Source organism: Hyperoodon ampullatus (assembly GCF_949752795.1).
Source record: "Hyperoodon ampullatus genome assembly, chromosome: X".
In the NCBI taxonomy this organism is placed as follows: Eukaryota; Metazoa; Chordata; class Mammalia; order Artiodactyla; family Ziphiidae; genus Hyperoodon; species Hyperoodon ampullatus.
Genome location: NC_136913.1, coordinates 15,614,752 through 15,634,490, shown reverse-complemented (window position 1 = coordinate 15,634,490; position 19,739 = coordinate 15,614,752). Strand labels below are relative to the sequence as shown.

Below are 19,739 nucleotides of genomic sequence, written 5' to 3'. Positions count from 1 at the left end.
TACAATCAGTACATTCCTTAAAAGTTGCAGGGTATCAATTTTTCAATGGAATCGTTGTCCATTTAAAATTTTCATTAGCCTTTGTATTACATAAGTAACATGGAAAAGCAAAAAGGACCTCCCTTCTCAAAAAGAAAAAAAGTTATCTAGTATAATCCCACCTGCCAGAGATCACCACTGTTAACATTCCAGAGCAGTGTTTTTCAAACTATGGTTTGTGGCCCATTAGGAAATCATGAAATCAACTTAGTGGGTCATGACCAGCATCTTAAAAAATGAAACAGAAAAAAGGAGAAGAGGAATAGAATTGGAATAAAGTAGAATACAGGATTGAAGGATAGAATAATATAGTAAAGAAAGGAAAAAATAAATATATCAGAACGCATTACATAGAGAAAAGTAGTATTGTTGCTAAAACTATTGTCTCAGCTACAGGCATCTACTGGATCACAAATGTAAAACATATTTCTCACTGTGGATCATGATCAAAACATGTTTTACAAGTACTGATTTGGTATATATCCTTCCAGACATTTTTTCCCTATATTCTTACATCTTCTTAATAAACATGCAATAATCTGCATACTTTTTAGTAGTAAGAGTTTTTAACTTTGGAATATAACATAAACACAATTTTGAGTTAATAAATATCTATTTGTATCATTTTAATGGCAGTAGACTATTTCACCATTCCAGCATGTAGTAATGTTGTTTGCTGTACTAATGTATAGTAATGTTGTTTGTTTGATCAATTTTCTATTGCTAATCATTTAATGTATTTCCAATAATTCTTAATTATAAGCAACACTGAGGCATCTATACATTCTTTTACTTATATACTTATTTTCTCAGGTTAAATTCTGAAGTGACATCTCTGGCATACAGTTTTTTTGTATATTAATTTCATAAAGGCCAACTGCTTACTAGAAAATTTACACCAATTCCACACTTCTGTCAGCAGTGTCTGGAAATTATACCAATTCACACTTCCATCAGCAACATCTGAAAGTACCCTTATACCCACCCCATCCTCATTCCCACCCCAAACCTGACCATTATCAGTATTTCATTTTGGCCTACTTAAATAAATGAAAAAAATGGCAATTTATTTTCTTTTGGCTTGATTAGTTATCTGAATTGAGGTCACTCACAGTTAATTTACACCTGCCTTCAAGCAACACTACAGAATACAAATAGGCAACCACTGAGCTAGGAAAGAATCCTGTGTATCCAGGAGGTGAATCTTTTGGGTCTAGGTAGTAAAGGCCTTGATATAGAAGATGACTCCTGCTACAGCCAATGCCTTATTTTACCCAATCTACGAAGTTACCATCAAACAACTAATTAGTTACAGCCAGACATGTAGCCACTGCCTGGCCCCATCACATGTGTTAACATCCAACAAAGCCATATGCCTGCCATCAGATGCATGGCTGGTACTCCTTGATTCGTGAACCTTTCTGTCCAGACGTCCCAATCCCAGCCCTTCTGAGCATCCAAGGTCCCACCTGGACATCGTCTGTATGTCTTTTTTTTTTTTTATGCCTCTGCTTCCCCATCATAAACTGGAGGCAGAAGGCTATCTCAGTGGCGATAAGGAGCTGGGCAGGGTAAACAGAAGAGCAAAGCTGAAGACAGAGAGCCATGTCTGGATCCTGGCTGAGGCCCTTTTAAGCAGTGTGCTCTTAGAGCCACCAGGAGAGCCTCCGTTTCCTCATCTACAAAAAAAAAATCACATTTCCATCACAGCGTTTTGAGGGGCTTGTGAAATAACATGAATAACATGTACTAGCAGAAAGCAGTCACACAACAAATGTTAAGGAAACGTGAGTGTGCCCGCGAATTTGCTTGATGTCCGCCTGAACACGTCCAGAAGAATCTCCTTGATGACAGTCAGCTCAAACAAAAATTCAGCCATTTTCTAAAAACTAGGGGCAGGGCTGGCCACAGAAAAAAATTTCAGGGGTGAAGAAGAAATTGTAGGCCCTGGTTTCAGCTGTGCCCCCCAGAAGAGAAGGGCAACTCGAGACAAGCAGTGGATTTAAGCAAGAGTGACCCAGGTCCTCAGAGTAAATCAGGATTTTTAAAGGCCTCTTATTCTGCATAAAGCTCTTTTGCATTTCACACCTGTTTCCTAGAGAAGCACATATCCTGGCCCCAGCTGCAACTCCTGACCTCACAGAGCCATCTCATCAGGCCTCCAGCTTTTAAAAGCCGAAAGTCAGTTAGTCTCCTCTGCATTTGAAGAAAATCTGGGTTAATGGTCCAAAGCAGTTCCCCCATGGAAAAAATCAGCTCACTTATCCTCTAGCTGGGAAAAGGAATACAGCAAAGTATAGTCAAGTTGAAAACCATGTTCAAATTTATCATAAACCGCCCCCCCCTTTCAAAGGCCCAGCTATGTGTCACTCGGCAGCAGGGTTCCCCGGGGCCCTTTCACAGCCATTTTTCAGACTTAACTGTAAAGGCTTCACACACTTTCACACCCAAAGGAACCAAATGTTCCATCAAAACACCAGGCGGCTGTAGGGCTGCTGGAACCCCCAAGATGTTTCGGATATTCCCAGGAGGCTTGAAGGAGAAGGCTCAGACTCAAACAGTCGGGCCTCAATTCTCCAGTCTTGGTCATTTCAAACCAAAGAGTGAGGAAGCCTGGGGGGCTGGGGTGGGGTTAAGGGGGTTAAACTACTCCTTGAGTCCAGGACTTCTAGCCTCAGCAATGGAGTCTGGGAAGCTGAGCCTGTATCGGAGGTTTGAAAGAAAGTCCAGTGGGTGGCTTTTTAGAACTTGCTTGAGGCCTTTTCAACCCCCAGAATCCACAAAGTTCCGTCTAGTCCGGGTTGCTACTTTGTGGATCAGATATCCAAGGCCCTGAAAGCAGAGCCACAAGAATAAACCCTCTCAGGGGGACGGAAAGGCTTTCCCCTCTTCGTTGCCTCTTGCCCTTCTGAGGAAATGCTCTGCTTTGCCTAGATTTTGCATAAAATCTTGACAGGGGCAAATAGAGGAGGCAACTCCCGACAGCTCTAAAGCTAATCCCTCCAAGGGATTAGAGGACTCATCACTCCTCTTCCTCCATGCCCTCCCCAAGGGAAGGAAGCAGTCTGAAAATCCAAAAGGATTCTCCTTCTCACAGAGGGAGAGCTGAAGCAGCACCAGTAAAGATTCCAATGTCAAACTCTGATTACAAGGAGTTTCCAAGTGATCTGAAACACAGCTTTGTGAACAGCCCTCGTCTGAGAATCAAAAGGCTCCATGGCTATGCTTTAATATAAAAAGAAGCAGAAAAAAGGTCCTTTGAAGTAAATCACATTTCCTTCATTTTAGACACCCAAACTTTGCCATTACAGATCAGGCATAATCTTTACATTCCAGAAAAGGAGAACGAAACTTTTGCTTAGCCTAGAAGCCAAGAGACGGCAAGGAAGGAATAAGAACAGTCACTGTCAGAACCTCGAAACATCTTACTGAGGAAGAGAGTTTTGTAAAACTACAAGGCAGGGAGTTTTCACTCAAAAGAAAAGTATAGGTACGTTCACCAAAAGATAGGAACTAGAATGTTCATAGCAGCATTATTCAGAATAACCCAAACAGGAAACTATCCAAATGCCCCTCAACAACAGAATGGACAAATAAATCACGGTATAGTCATACAAAGGAATACTATTCAGCAATGAAAATAAATGAACTACACTTACATACAACATAGATGGGTCACACAAATATAATTTTGAGCAGACAAAAAAATCCATATATAAAAAAGCACATACTGGATGATGACACAACAGACCAAAACAGACTGTTAGAAGTCAGGATAATGGCCAACTAGGTGGGCAGCGGGAGGCATGCTTGGAAAGGAACTGGCAGGATTTCCAGAGGGCTGTGAATGCTGTTTCTTATTCCAGGTGCTGGTTAAAGAGGTATGTTCAATGCATAAAGATTCATTGAGCCGTACATTTATAACTTGTGCACATTGCTTTGTGTTACAATTAGCTCTTAAAAGTTTTACAAATATATGTATATCATTTTTACATGGTGGGAGAGAAAGAGAATGAATATGAATGAATTCTTTTGGTTCCAGGTAGCAACATTCCTCTAGAAACTAGAACTCTGTTAACAAGTCTTTATTTCCATTTGCTTACTTGAGGAAAGCTGTTACACTGCTCTGGGCACACATAGAAACTCTTTGTCTCTCAGGGAAAGGAAAAAAAAAGACTATATTTAGAGTCCCTTTTATTCCGTGAAAGTACTTTGGAGTACTTTCATCATCTGTTCATTTTCAGGAAAACCAGTCGGTTTTTCTCCCTGCGCTGTATCTCTACATTAATCAGGGTCAGCTAACTGCTGTAACAAATATCCCCTAAATCTCACAAGGAAAGTTTACTTCTCCCTTATGTGAAAGCCAATCAGGTGGTGGCAGACAGCCTTTTAATGTGGTGATTCTGGGACCCAGGCTCCTTCTGTCTGGTGGCTCTACCATCCTTTAGGGCCTTGGAGTCCTCTGCTGAATCCTCTGCATGCAACCAGCACAGTGGGGAGGAAATAAACTGCAGAGGATCAGGTAGGAGCTTTTATATGCCCATCCCAGAGGAGAGCAATTATTCCTCTCACATTCCACTGGACAGAACTCAGTTACATGGTCCCACCTAATTTCAAGGGAGGCTGGGAAATGTAGTCTAGCTGTGTTGCCCAGGGGGAAAAGGGCAAAGCAAGTCATTACCGGACACGATACAGACAGTCCCAGAAAGTGAGGGCACGGGTGTCTGCACTCAGCACCACTTCCACAATGGTACACGTCCTCAGCCAGGCCTCCCCCGCCATCAGCAGAAGTCCACGTCCCCCAAAACAATGAAGGTGTAATGGCAGCCGATGCTAAATTGTTCTTGCAGTATCCCATGACATGAGTTAGGTAGGCTAGCCAAGCCAGAAAGCAGGCTGAGATTCTTCTGCTCTCATTTGCACCCTGCATCCAGCCAGCTAGAATATTTATGCTGGTTGAGGAGCGACAGGGGCTGGGTTTTATCCATTTTCACATCTGTTTCCTTTACCCAAGCCCCCTGATAATAATAATGATAAAACAACAACAACAAAAAGTAGCATTGATGGCATACAGGCATTCACTAGCACTTACTATGTATTCTGTGTATATGTCACACACTGCTGGACCTGTCTATGGACTGATTCGCTCAGTCTTCACAACCATTCTCTGTGGTGAGTCCTAACACTATCCCCATTTCACAGATAAGGAAACTAAGACAAAAAGGCTACAAATTTGTCCAAGGTTGCATAGCTGGCAAGTATCAGATCTGAGAGAATCAAAGGCCTTTCACTAGAAAGGCAACTGGGATTAGGAACACAGCCTGTGATTACGACAAAAAATCCCAGACCCTCAGGGTACAAAACTTGAACCCAAGCTTCCTAAAGAGGGCTTGATCCAACCAAGGTGAATAGGCCACAGAAAAGTGTACAGAGCAACTTGGGAAGAAAGTCCAGCCTGAGAAGTAAAGGGGGGTGTCTCTTTGGTTTGGGTTTTTTTTTTTTTAATTTCCCTTCTCACTCAACAGCTGTTAAAAACTGTGAATCTGCAAATCAATCAAGAAAACCGAAAAGGGCTTCAAATTGACCTTGACCAGCCAATACTCTTAATAGGCTACACCACTCATTTGATTACACATCAAATGAGTGTGTAAGTGAATCTCATTTCTCACTATCACCTCCCACCCTAACACCAGCCTGAGATTCGCCGGTCTTAGGCTACAGAGAAAGGGTTAAAATAAAGCCACACAAGCAGCAACCTTATGCAATATATTTTCCTTCGTGCAACTGGATTAGTTTTAATTAGCGAAAGCTCAAACTTTGCCAGATGAGCACTAGTGACATCTGATACCTGAGCAAGGTTGTAAAATCTCTTCTCTCACACTGAAGGCATTTAACCCAAGTGAAACTCTCCGAAAACCTTCCACGACATTCTTCCCAGTGTCTCTTCTTGGTTTGCCCACTTTCCCCCAACACTGCCCCAAACTCTGAAGCATCCTTCTCTTCTATTTATGAAGCAGAAAGCCCCATGACTCTCACATGGAAAAGGATTTCTGTGGTATTTAGTCATGCTGCACTCTCCCCGCCCCCAAAGTTCATCCCTAGAATCAAAGTCTCAATAAACATGTGCCATCTTGTAAATGGGAGCACTTCAGGGACGAGGAGGGGGCTGGCTGAGGCAGCAGAACTTTGATGCGAAATTCACATGGAAAATACAGCTTTACTCGTATTATTAAAATATAAATCCATAGTGGGAAGCAGCCGCATAGCACAGGGAGATCAGCTCGGTGCTTTGTGACCACCTAGAGGGGTGGGATAGGGAGGGTGGGAGGGAGGGAGACGCAAGAGGGAGGGGATATGGGGACATATGTATACGTATAGCTGATTCACTTTGTTATAAAGCAGAAACTAACACACCATTGTAAAGCAATTATACTCCAATAAAGATGTTAAAAATATATATATAAATCCAGGCTCGAGGAAGAGAGTCCAGACGCACTTTGGAGAGAAACATAAATATTGATATTATATTCTAATGAACACTGTCTCACTGGCTGTCATCCTTCCTCATAACTCCTACTTCTTTCCTCCCTCAGTTGTCTAGTAGTAAAAATCAAGAGTAGCTGAACTCCAGAGTAGGGCTTCGTATTCCACAAATCTAAATGCACTTAGATATAATAATTAGAAATCACATTTTAAACAACTTTCTTCATCCTCCAGCCAGGCTTCAAGCATCAGCTAAAAACAGTTACAAATCAGCATTCCCTGCCACTTAAAAATTTGCTTAAGAGTAATAAGTTCTTTTTTCCCCATCTCTTTTTAAATGTTATTTTAGCTTTATCTTAGAAAAACTCCTACTTCTAAGTTACCCCTGGGGCCTCTGAGGCCAGATTCTTATCCCTGTGTCAAGCGGTGCTCTCCCTAGAGCTCGGCACCAAGATGTCATAAACAGTCAGCGCCATCAGACCAAAGTGAGGAAACTCCACTGTCCCAATCTGGGTTAGAAATCTTTTCTTTTCTTCTTTGTCTTTTTTTAATTGGGATACAACTGCCATACATTATATTAGTTTCAGGTGTACAACATAATGGTTCAATATTGGTATATATTGTGAAATGATTGCTACAAGAAGCCTAGTCAACATCCACCATCTTACATGGTTACAATCTTTTTTCTTGTGATGAGAACTTTGAAGATCTACCCTCTTAGCAACTTTCAAATATACGTTATTATTGACTATACTCACCATGCTGTGCATTACATCCCCAGGACTCTTATGTTATAACTGGAAGTTTGCTCCCTTGCAAATCTCAAACATGGAATCGTTAGTTCTTAGTCTGATCCTACTGGATGGTCCAGAAGTTTCTGTGGAATTCTTATCTTCCATGCCCATATTCATACAACAGGCCTGACAGGGGCTGGTGTGAGGGAACCAGAGTTAAATACTGTTTTCTAACCTCAGAAGAGTACTATCTATCTGAAGAGAGGGAACAGTCTCCATCTTAATAGGAGGGTGGGTTACACAGGTGAATACAGTTGTTAAAACTCACCAAACTACACACCTCAGAGCTGTACATTTCACTGCAAATTATACACTGACTTTTTTTAACATCTTTATTGGAGTATAACTGCTTTACAATGCTGTGTTAGTTTCTGTTGTAAAAAGACTATTCCTGGGCTTCCCTGGTGCCAGTTTCTGTTGTAAAAAGACTATTCCTGGGCTTCCCTGGTGGCGCAGTGGGCCTGCCAATGCAGGGGACACGGGTTCGTGCTCCGGTCCGGGAAGATCCCACGCGGCTGGGCCCGTGAGCCATGGCCGCTGAGCCTGCGCGTCCGGAGCCTGTGCTCCTCTCACAACAGTGAGAGGCCCGCGTACGGCGCAAAAAAAAAAAAAGACTATTCGTTAGGACACCTTTTCAATTGTTCCAAGACAGCAAAATAAGATTAATCAACAAGACTCTAAGGGAAGTGCCTGCCTCGACGTTCAGAAGTGGCTTTGCAAAACGCATTAGACACGCGTGAGAATTTGCTTTCGCTCCTCCTAGCAGGAGCACAACACGTTATATATAACATGGCTTCCCTTGGAGCAAGTCCGGCAGAGTAAGGGGTGGGGGGGTGGGGGGTCCTTTCCTTTTCAACTTTATGCCCTTCTGTGTGGGCCGAGGTGCCCAGCCCTGAACATGAAACAAAAGATGCCAACAGCTCTAAGCTGGATCCAACAGCTTCTCATTACTTCCACCAAACTACCACTGTCTCTCACCAGGACAGCCTCCGACTTGGTCTGTCTGTTGTACCCCTGCCTCTCCCACAGTCTCTTCTTGACCCAGTAGCCAAAGTGATCCTTTTTTAGTTGTTTTTTTGTTTGTTTGTTTGTTGCGGCACGCGGGCCTCTCACTGTTGTGGCCTCTCCCGTTGCGGAGCACAGGCTCCGGACGCGCAGGCTCAGCGGCCATGGCTCACGGGCCCAGCCGCTCTGCGGCATGTGGGATCTTCCCGGACCGGGGCACGAACCCGTGTCCCCCGCATCGGCAGGCGGACTCTCAACCACTGTGCCACCAGGGAAGCCCCAAAGTGGTCCTTTTAAACTCTAAGTCAATCATGTTACTGCTAGCCTTGAAACCGTCCAGTGAGTCCCCACTTCACTCAGAGCAAAGGGCAGAGTCCTCACTCACGATGGCCTACTACACTCTACACCACTGAGCCGCCTTCCAGCCCCCCTCCCGGCCTCCTCTCCCCCCACTCTCCTCCTTGCATGCCCCAAATCCGCCACCCTGGCCTCCTTACCAGCTCTCCATCGCACCAGGCATGCTCTCACCTCAGGGCCTTCGCAGGATCTCCGGTTTCCTCTGCTGAAACGCGTCCTCCAGCTCACTACCTCATTAATCATTAACTCCCTCACCTTTTCCCAATCTTCACTCAAATGCCATTTCCTTAGTGAGGCCCACCTGAGCGCCCCACTGAAAACGGCAACCTCACTCCAGTCCTCTGGACGGCCCTCATCGCCCATAACACTTAACACCTGTTAACGTGCTTTGTAATCTCCATAAAAGTAATACTAGGTTTGTTGTTTATGGTTTCTCTCTCTCCTCCGTAAACTGTTTGGAACTATTGTTCACTGGTGAAACTCAAGGGCCTAGAAGAGTGCCTGGAATACAATAAATGAATGACTCTGGATGCTAAGATCATTGGTCATTTTATTTTGATACCTCTCTGCATAACAAAAAGAGGCCACAAACAACATAGAGATCTTAATAGCCGTCTGACCACACAGAGGGACAGAGAACTGCTTGGTCAGCTGTCTCCTTCCCCCTGACCCAGCATTTCACAGATTCAGGCACAGGTTTACACCTGCTTGGAAAAAATTAACACAGGCCTCCCACTCTGCATGATCCAATTATAGTACCAATAAAATAACAGCCATAATTACCAGGGGCTCACCATGTGCCAGGCACAGCTCTAAGTGCCTGAACACTTGACTCCTTTGGCCCTGTCAACAAACTGATGTAGCAGGTACTGTTTTTATCTCCATCCCATAATAGATGAAGACCAAGGACCCAGGATTTGAAGCACGGGGTCTAACTTCAGCATCCATACTCTTAACCACGGACTAGCTTCCCCTCGACAATTAGATAAACCAGACACCTGACAACCTCACTCAAACTGAGACGAAGCAAACTCCGAAGGTTGTAAATTCCAAACGTTTCTTGACGGAACAGAGCACAAGGACATAAAGTTCTCACCACGTATCCTCAAAGAAAGGCAGGGACAAGCACTTGGATTCTCTGCCTTGGACAAACCAGGCACTTTGGAGCCAGAGAAACGGACTCTAGGACCCAGAGAGTTCCCTTGCCGTCCAGCTTTACAGTCCTTCCACGGCTAACACCAAAGCAGCTTCCCCCAAATAAATTCTTTATCCTTTATACACAAGAAAATTTAAATAGCCCCTCTGATGGCTGTGAGTCCAGTTTGAGCCAGACTAACCTCATTTCCCTTTTGAGTAGAGTTATTAGACTGGGAGATCAAAGAAATGCTACAGACATATGGTATCTTGATTTCAGCAAACCATTTGACAATCACTCACGATGATAGATCTTGTGGGCAAGGTGGAGAAATGTGGTTTGAATGGGAAGGTGGGGGGAGCATTCGGGGCTGCTGCAACAATGGTACCCAAGGAACAGTGATTAATAGACGTCAGCTTGGAGGGATGTTGTTAGCACCGCCTGCCAGTGGGCTCTGGCCTTGAGTACATCGGAACAATAATTTTATCAAAGATGTGGGTGATGGGGTAGCATCATGTTTAGGATGTCTGCAAAGAGCAAAACGCTGTGGGCGGTAGCTGACACACTGAATCAAAATTTTAAACCGTCACCACTGATTGGAAATGAAAGAGCAAAGCAAGCAAGATTCAATTTAACAGAGACAATGGGGGAGTCTTGTGAAATTTAAGTTCAAAATACCAACTACACAAATGGAAGACAGGAAGCCTCATGTAAAAGAACCGCCACCATAAAGGAAAGGGCTTTGTTGGGCTACAAGAGCAATCATGCACCAGTGGTGTGGTGCCAAAGGTTAAGGCAACGAGGGCCCCCTTAGTCCTAGGGGGGCATGCAGATGGAGAAAGGAATGGGTACTTTCCTGTGGCAGAGGGCAACCAGAGTGGAAGGGGATAGTAAATGGGGCATTAAGATTCCTGGTTGAAGGAAGTGAAGTTGTTTCACCTGGGATGAAGAAAGCTTAGAAGGGACAATAACAGTCACCTGCAGACACTTAAAGATGTCCTGGAAAAGAGATTATAAGCAGATTCCATATGGCTCCAGACAGCAGATTAGGACTGAAAGGCAGGCATTGCCAAAAGACAGATTTAGTCTCAGTGTAGATAAGGATTATTTGAGAATGGGAACTAACCAGCAATAAAGTTGGGCTGTGGATGGCCACTCCTAGGAATCTCAGAAACTAGATGGGCTTCCACTTGGGACATCTTTAAAAAGAGTCCCACCCTGAGTGGGAGGTTGGATTTGAGGGACGCTAGGGTCTTTCCCAACTCTAAGATCCCAAGACTGCCCAACGCTTGTTAACTTCATTTTGTTCTTGGTTAATTTCACTTTGAAGGACTTGGACGATTCACAATTAAGTAATTTTTCAGCACACGGATGCCCAGGTCCTCAGATTCCTATTTCACTACACTCAGACCTTCTCATGTTCATTAACAGGTTGAGGGACAGACATTAGCGTCAGAAACGAAAATTGACCCTGCCTGTCTTAGTCATTTACAAAGATGAGCTAGACAGGGTCTCTGCCCTTTGTGGGCTTACAGTCTGGTTAAGAGTGCTCTCCAAAACCTTATTTCAACAAATTTAGACCTTAGAATGAGAGGCTTACATTCAGAAACCATTCTCACCTCATTATCTTTTGTTTTCACTTACTATCAAGATGTGATTCATGAGGAATTCTTGACGCAAAAAGAACTTGCAGGAATTTTTGTGATTGATAGTTTGGTCTTGGGATACGCTTCCCATGATCGTTTTTAACCGAGTGTCCCACAAAATCTTTTGGTTCACGATTTTTACTAGAGTAAAAAGAAATTCAACTGAACTATCAAAACGAAATTCCAACTGCATTTAAAATTGTCTTTGTTCTAAAATTTCAAAGCATTGAGAATTACCTGGCAGTCCAGTGGTTAGGACTCTGCGCTTCCACTACAGGGGGCCAGGGTTCGATCCCTGGTCAGGGAACTAAAATCCCGCAAGGCACGGATGCAGCCACAAAAGAAAAATTCAAAGCATTATATGAAGTCAATGGATCTTTAAGACGTTTGCGCTAACATGGGACAACAGGAAAGATGTCACATGTGATTGGAACTTAAAGGTGATGCCCACTGTAGACCAGAAGCCCTGAGACTGAAGATGTTTCTGAGCACTTATGTGGAATTTACACTTTCCTGATGGCATTGTGTGGAAAATGCCTCCACAAACAGGAAGAAAGGTATCTTTATTGTTACCATCTTAGCAATATCAGCCCAACAGAACCTCAAGGATTTCCTAGGTAAAGTAGTTTGATAGTTTTGATTTAAAAGCCCAATCCAGGGACTTCCCTGGTCGCCCAAGTGGTTAAGACTCCACGCTCCCCATGCAGGGGGCCCGGGTTTGATCCCTGGTCAGGGAACTAGATCCTGCACGCCACAACTAAGAGTCCGCATGCTGCAACTAAGAGTCCGCACGCTGCAACTAAGACCCGGCACAGCTAAATAAATAAATATTAAATAAATAAATAAATAAATACCCAATCCAGTACAACAAGAAAATTCTAGAAAGAAATGTGCTGCTGTTACTGGTTATGAGGAAATTACACCCATGAATTATTAACACTTGAAAGATTGCATTTTTCTCAGTAGCTCTGTGATGGGTTTAAAAGCAGCTTTCAATGGAGCTATTCGGGTATCATAATGCCTCAGAAAAACTCAATGAGTAGAGCCAGGAGGAAAAGACACCTAACCACAGTTACGAAAACATCCCCCCAAAAAAACACATTAAGCAGACTGCAAAGGGTTTTTGTGAGCGGTAGAATGAACAGAATGGGGAGGAAAAGGATCATCCCTCCAAAAGCAGGCTGAACCCCCAATTAGCACTGCTGTATCGACCCCAAATGATCGATTCACCCCATGTGTAACTTCCTAGTCTACTTATGGGTTTAGCAGCTCCTGGGTCTGCTCTGGCTGAAATTACGCATCTCACACAGGGAGTGTGGATCTCTCGGGGCCATCATCACTGGCCCATTCCACAGGACGATAGGCAGGGCTCTCAAAGGCTGGCCGAGGAAATGCTGTGGAACTGAGGGGGTGTGTCTTGGTCATCGTGGACCTGAGCTCCTTTCGAGCCTCTTCTCACCTCTGAAGCACTGACGATCTCCTCCTACGCCAATGAGAGGTTAGACTGTGAGCCCACTAAAGGGTAGTAAGTTATTTCCAGACCCAGCACAGAGCGTCTGGAGGGCTTGACCATGTGACGAATCTAATAACCCTCGGGGAAGGAATTTAGGGAAAAAGAATGAGAAGCATCACCTCTACCACACTCCCAGCCCTAGGTCTTTGTCCTCACAGTTCAAAGATTAAACAGGTTGTTTTGACATGGATTCTCCCAGACCTGATGAGTACAAGTGCAAGTTCAAGTGCAAGAAGTTTTTGTGGGAGGCGACCCCAGGAAGCACCCATAGGTAACTGAGAAGTGAGACGGAGAAAAGAAGATAGTGAATACACAGTGTGTTTTCAAATAAGTCACCACTGTGGGCAACTGCAGCTCAGTCCTCTGGGGAACTCTGAGAGATGGTGTAGAACGTGCCTCAGAGCTCTCTCATCCAAGGTGCAAGGAAGTGAGGCCACTGGTCCACCAACGTCCCGTCCATCATTGACTGAGTACTACTTCAGAGGCAATGATTCGCTGGCACTTCTGGCTTTCCCTGTGTGCAAGGCCCAGCGCGGTCCATCAGTCAGAAAAAAGAAAAAGCCCTAGGCAGAGTCACAGGAGTTGGCAGTAAGCAGCCATCAGAATGAGAGGTGAGGGCTGAAGGAATCTAGCAGGGCGCCAACACGGTCTGCTGTCCAGAAGGAGAAAAGCTAAGATAAAGGTTAGCACAGAGTTCTAGAAAACTCGGAGGCGGGAGGTGGCAGGCAAGGAATCAGATTCCACTTCACAGAGAAGATGACGTGTCCACTGATTATCAAAGAAAGAGCAGAAATGAGCCAGTGAAATGTTCCAGAAGAAAAGAGTAGTATACACATTGGCCTGAAGAATGAGAAAGCCTGGCAAGTGGGGGGACAGCCAGTAGTTCAGTGTGACTGGACTGGGGTGGAATGTGGGGAAGGCAGGGAGGGACATGTCAAGTGGACAGAAGCGTATCGAGAAGGGCCTTGACTTTAATACTGTAATTCCCCTGGATTTGTGCAGCAACGTGTGGGAGAAAAGACTAATGTTTGGGAATACAGTTTGTGTACTCAGACCTGGACCCTAATTCTAGGCTCCAGCACTTTCTAGCTGTTGCTACCCAGAGCAAGTTGCTAATCCTCGGTAAAGTAGGAAAATAACTCTCATAGAGTCACTGTGAAGATTAAATAAGATGATTCATATAAAATCTTAGCATAGGGCCTGACATAGAGCAGAACTGAATAAATGTTAACTAAAAATAAAATAAATCTACTCGCTAGATGACAAACGTGTTACTGCAGTGAAATGGGAAAACGATGGTCTTTTCAGGACATGGCAATGGATTAATTGTACATCCACATGGAAAAAAATGCATCTTGACCCCTACCTCATACTATTTGTAAATATCAATTCCATGTGAATCATGGATCTAAACGACAAAGGCAAAACAAAAAAGCCTTCTAGAACATAAAAGAATATCCTCATGACCTTGGGGTCAGTGAAGAATTTAAGAACAAACAGAACAGAGCACAAAGACCACTAACGATAAAGAAAAGGATCCATAAATTGGACTACATAAAAATAAGAACTTCTGCTCACCAAGAGGTAACACTGAGTGAAAAGGCACACAACAGAGAAGGTAATTGCAATATCTATAGCTCACAAATAACTCATATACATAATATATAAAGAACTCCTACAAGACAAGAAAAAAACATACAAAGAACCTTACTGAAAAGTGAGTAAAGGCCTCAAACAGGTAATTCACAAAAGAGAATATTCAAGTGGTCAAAAATCTATCTGAAAAGGTGTTCAATCTCACAAGCCATCAGCAAAATGCAAATTAAAACCACAATGAGATTTTTATTAGCTACCCACAGAGTAGCTACAATTAAAAGACCATACCATACCTGTTCGCTTTTCGTCCCCTCTTATGTGGCCTTCCTCTCCACCCCTCCACTTAAACAGCACTTAGCAGGGCCACTCATTGCTAACAACGTACCAAGCTCAATGGCCTTGCCTCAGCGCTCATCTTCCTCTCAGAAGCATTTGACCAAAATGATTCCTCCTCCATTCCTGAGACACCTTCTCCTGGCTTCCATCATACCATGCTCTCCTGATTTCCCTTCTAGCTTGCTCACTGCTCTTTCTCAGTCTTTCTTCTCCTCTACTAAAATTCCGAAGTTGGACTGCCCTAGGCTAAGTCATGGTCCCATTTTCTTTACTCTCTACATGGTCCCGAGCTCCAGGGCTTCGCATATCGTCTCTACCCTTACATCTCACATCTACATCTCCAGCCTGGACCTCTCTCTTGAGTTCTGAACTCACACGTCTAATTGTCTAAGACACAAGCAGCTCAAGTTAACATGGCACAAACAGAAAAGCATTGATTCCATCCCCGCCCCCAAAGATAAAAGATCCACTCTTCCACGAACCTTACCCATTTCTGGAAATGGACCTTCTATGAGCTGTTTAAGCCAAAAACAACAACAACGCTGGGAGTCATCCATAATTCGTATTATTATTTGCTCTTATACCCTGTACCCAAACCAATTGGTAAGTCCCGTCAATTCTATTTCCAAAATGAATTCAGAATCCAAGCACTGTTCACTGTCACCCTAGTCCCAGCCATGGTCACCACTCACACTGTCTAACTGGTCTACCAGCTCCGGACTTGCCTCCGGAGTGACTTTGCTGAAGTGTGTGTCAGATGATGTCACCCCTGCAAAAACCACTCCAGCCTGTCTCAGGGCAACAGGAAGCAGCTGTCCAAGGATGAAGCAGCATGGAGAATGGTGACCCGGGTGGGAAGGCTATACAGGGGGTATAGAGGCACCCAGACACATTCAAAGGGAGAGAAAAGAGAACTTCGGTCACTTGCAGGCTCCCTCTCCCTTTGAAACTCCCCTAGGCCTTGAGCAATGCTAAAGGGAGATGCATGAGGTAGCAGATGCCACTGGTACTCCACCCACACACAGCCCCTCTCCCCTCCCCAGGCAACCCCTGCAGACATTCCCGTACACACCATAGGCTTTTGGCATCTCTCTACCTGGCCCGGGAGCCTGCTGAGCCCACACCGGGGGCAGGCCCCAGGAGCCAGGGAGTTCATACTCCGGGTGCTCTCCATCAGTGAGGGATGGAAGTGGGTGGAGAAATACTGTAGCTTCCTCACTCCTCAGTGGGACACTTCTGAGGTGTGTGCTGGATTGAACCCCAGTTGCCCACTTCCCCACTGCCTCCCTGTGCTTCCTGGGATCCCCTCTCAAATAAACTCCTTGCACAGAAATCCTTGCCTCCGTCTCTGCACACTGGGAAGCCCAAATTAAGACACATAATACTGTGCTTTTCCTCCCGAACGTAATGCCTTTCATGACATCAAACAGGAACAATGCCATCCTAAATTTATCTGGACAAGAGGAGAGGTGTGTGCACAAAGTATGGAGATACCGTTTTAGAAAAATGTAAAAATAATAGATTTTAAGTCTATCCCTTGTATTATATGAGCCCCATCTTCATTTATTTATTCATGTATAAATATGCACAAATAGACTATATGTTCATCAATCGTATGCACACACCAAAAATCCCTTCTTTTCTCCATTCACCATTAGTTTGTACTCCAAACAGTGAAAAGGATTATATTGAATTCTGGGTACATAACTACCCACTCCTGCCTCTAAAGAAAAAGGCGAGAAGAGAACTCATTCTGCTCCATCGCTGAGTTTCACTTGTGAGAAATCTAATTTAAGGTGCAGTGGGTCACACACACACACACACACACACACACACACACACACACACACACATACGGGAAATGTATGCACCACTCAACAGTCTGCAAAACTTCCCTCCACTTCTTTTGAAGTGAAATCACCACTCACCCTGACCACACTCCCCAGATATCAGCGCTGTTGAAAGTGAAGGGCCGGTCCCTGCTGTGTGGTTTGAGGTAAAAAGGAGGCAGGATTAAAGCGCTCATTTCAAGTCCCCAAAGTAAAATACGACTTGGCCTACGGCAGTCCTAATTCTTTCCAGAACTCATCCCCGGAATTGCCCTTTTAAACAACCAGTCATTAACCCAACTCCGGGTCTTTTATAGCTGCGAAAACCGATCGCGCACATCATTTATTCATTACGCTTATTATTATTGTTATTGCAGAAAAGCAGCGAATTCCCGGGGCGGGGTTCAGAGGGTTTTTTTGGGGGGGGAGGGGTAGTGCGCGAACGGGGCGGGGGGGTCGGTTAGGAGGCTGTGCCGGGTTGCGGGACTGAGGTGCCCGGAAGTCCCCGGGGAAGGATGCCGTGAGGGCGCCCCGCCCCCCGCGCGCTCCGCGGCCACCGCCACCGGCGCAGCTGCTGCAGCAACCAGGGAAGCTTCTTATGTAAGTCAGAGCCGCTGACATCACCTTCGCTGCGAGCGTCGCAGCCGCTGGACTAGGCGCCAAAGGACCGGCGTGCTGGCTTACGGCCCCCGCCCACCGTCCGGTTGTTCCTAAATGACTCCAACGCCTCCCGATTTAGCCAACCGTGCACCAGGGGACTCTCCTGAGCGCCAGAATGACATTTACTGGGAGCCCTGGGATGTCGCAAGAGTGAAGTTAACGGGCAGCAAAGGTGCCCAGGGGTCTTGTACACACGGCTGAATTTGGGCGACAGTCCACGTTGGGGGAAAGGGAGGGGGGCGGAACCCCTCCGAGATTCTCGGAGGGCAGATGGCACAGAGAGCCATTTAGCAGGAACCCTGTTCTGTTCAGGGCAGAAGAGATGCCCAGGGGTCTCATCGATCTCCCCGGGGCCCGGGACACTCCTCCATCCACGCCTCTCCCAGGCCAGAAGGCTGGAGCAGAGCGCTTCGGAGTTCACTCCGGGAGGCGAATGGCGCCGCGCTACGTCGCACACAAACGCAAGGCACAAGTTCGGGGCTTGGTGCAGCCCGTGAGGTCACAGTAAGAGGGACAAAACCGCCACGGCGTTGCAGAAGCCCTAAGAGGACACTCACTGCTCCTCGAGCGGCCCAAGCACGCACTGGGGTGGGGGTGGGGGGACTACATGGCTCCGGGATGCGCTGCTGGAAACCACAGAACTTGCACCAACCTCCAGCCCCGCCGGGGAGGCACCGAGAAATCGAGCCCCAGAGGTGAATGACAGGCCCCTCTGTCTCCTGTGTCCCCATAAATGCTCCCTCTCAGCCCACGGCTGCCTTCGAGTCCCGAGACTGCCCCTTTAACTTTCTCCCCTCCGCGTCTGCGTCCCTGCCTGGGGTGGGTCTCAGGGGAGGCAAGCGTAAGGTGCAAAGCTGCAGCAGGCGCGGCGCCGGGATTGCGGCGACCGCGGAGGGCGCGAGGGTGCGGCGCCGACGCGGAGCGCCGGGCGGGCGGGCGGACGGCGCGGGTACTCACGCACTGCCTCCTGCTTGGGGTCCAGCGTGCCGAGCACGCGCTGCACGCCGCCGAGCTTGCCCTGCAGCGCCCAGACGCGACGGTGAGTGAGCTGGATGTCGCTCTCGAGCTCCTGGAAGAGGCTGCACGCGTGCCGGGCCACGTCCGAGAGCTGCCGGAGGACGCGGGCCAGCGCCGCGTTGCTGACCGCGCACAGGTCCAGCATGAGCAACACGGCCGCGGCCGCGGCCGCCGCCGAGGACGCCTCGCCGGCCGCTGACGCCGCCTCCAAGACCCCTGCCGCGCTCTCCTCGCCCGCCGCGGGCGCCTCTCCGTGCGGCGGCAGCGCCTGGTCGGTCGGCGCGGGCAGCGCGCGTGGCGCGCGGGGAGGATCCTCCGGCCCCGGCGCCACGGCCTCGTCCCGTCGGCCGGGCAGCTGCAGGGGCGGCGGCGGCGGTTCAGCGCTGCCTCTGTTCGCGTCCTCCGCCGGGTCAGGCGCCGGGCGTCGCTGCCGGCACAGCCACTGCGGCTCCACGATCCGCTTGGCGAAAGGCATCCCGCGCAGCCGGGCCGCGACTTTCTGGTCTCCTCAAAGCGCCCCGGGCGAGCGGGGAAACGGGCGCGCCCACCTGGGTGGAGAGGGGTTAGGAGTCGGGCAAAGGCGCGTTCGGGGAGTCCGGATACGCAGGGGGCTCCTCGCTCACCTGGCCTCCTCCTCGTCCCCGCCCTCCCCCTAGCAAATCAGTCCAGCCGCTCCTCCTCCGCGTGCACCGTTCCCTGAGGAGGATGACAAGCGCGGGGCACAGAAATCCCGGGGCGCGCCTTGGCTCTCCTCACTTGCTTCCAACCCGGGTCGGCTGGCTCAGCTCCATCATTCCTGCGCTCGCCGCCGCCGCCCCGGCCGCTGCCGCCGCCACCGCCTATATAAATGGGCGTGTGTGTGTGTGTGTGTGTGTGTGTGTGTGTGTGTGTGTGTGTGTGTGTGTGCCCGCGCGCGCACCCGCGCGCGCGTGTGTCTGGGTGGGTGGGTGGGTGTGTGTGCGCGCGCCTCAGTTTGAAAGTACCCCGGCGCAGGCCTCTCCCCGCGCGCCCCTCGGCCGCTCCGGGGAGCAATTGCGCCCGGGATCTCTCTCCCTCTCTGGGCTGGGAGGAGGTTTCGGAAAGGCGCTTTGAAAACCCGGAGAGAGGAATCCGCCTCCAGCCCAGGCGCAGGAGGCGGCGCGGGGGCGGCGGGGCGGCGGGGCGGCGGGGCGGCGGGGCGGCGGGGCGGACGCAGGGCAGGGGAGGGGAGGGGTGGGGGGAAAGGCCCGGGCGAGCGGGACGCAGCGCCCTGTGCGGCCGCTGGGAGTCACTGGTGGCCTCGCCTCTCCAGCCTTGTTCTGATGCAAAGACACTTCCTCGCATCCGAGG

General features: G+C 47.6%; 1 protein-coding gene across 1 annotated transcript in view; it reads right to left on the bottom strand.

Annotated features, from left to right (window-relative positions):
- Nucleotides 1-19,143, bottom strand: part of NHS (NHS actin remodeling regulator) — a gene marked incomplete at its 3' end in the record, with an annotated part of 339,720 nt that extends 320,577 nt beyond the window's left edge. Inside the window, exons 1-2 of the mRNA XM_079727298.1 lie at nt 19,034-19,143; nt 18,351-18,958 (exon numbers count right to left, since the gene is read on the bottom strand). Coding sequence (XP_079583424.1) covers nt 18,351-18,885 — 535 coding nt within the window. The 5' untranslated portion in view covers nt 18,886-18,958; nt 19,034-19,143. The remainder of the gene's footprint in view (nt 1-18,350; nt 18,959-19,033) is intronic.
- Nucleotides 19,144-19,739: the final 596 nt, after the last annotated feature.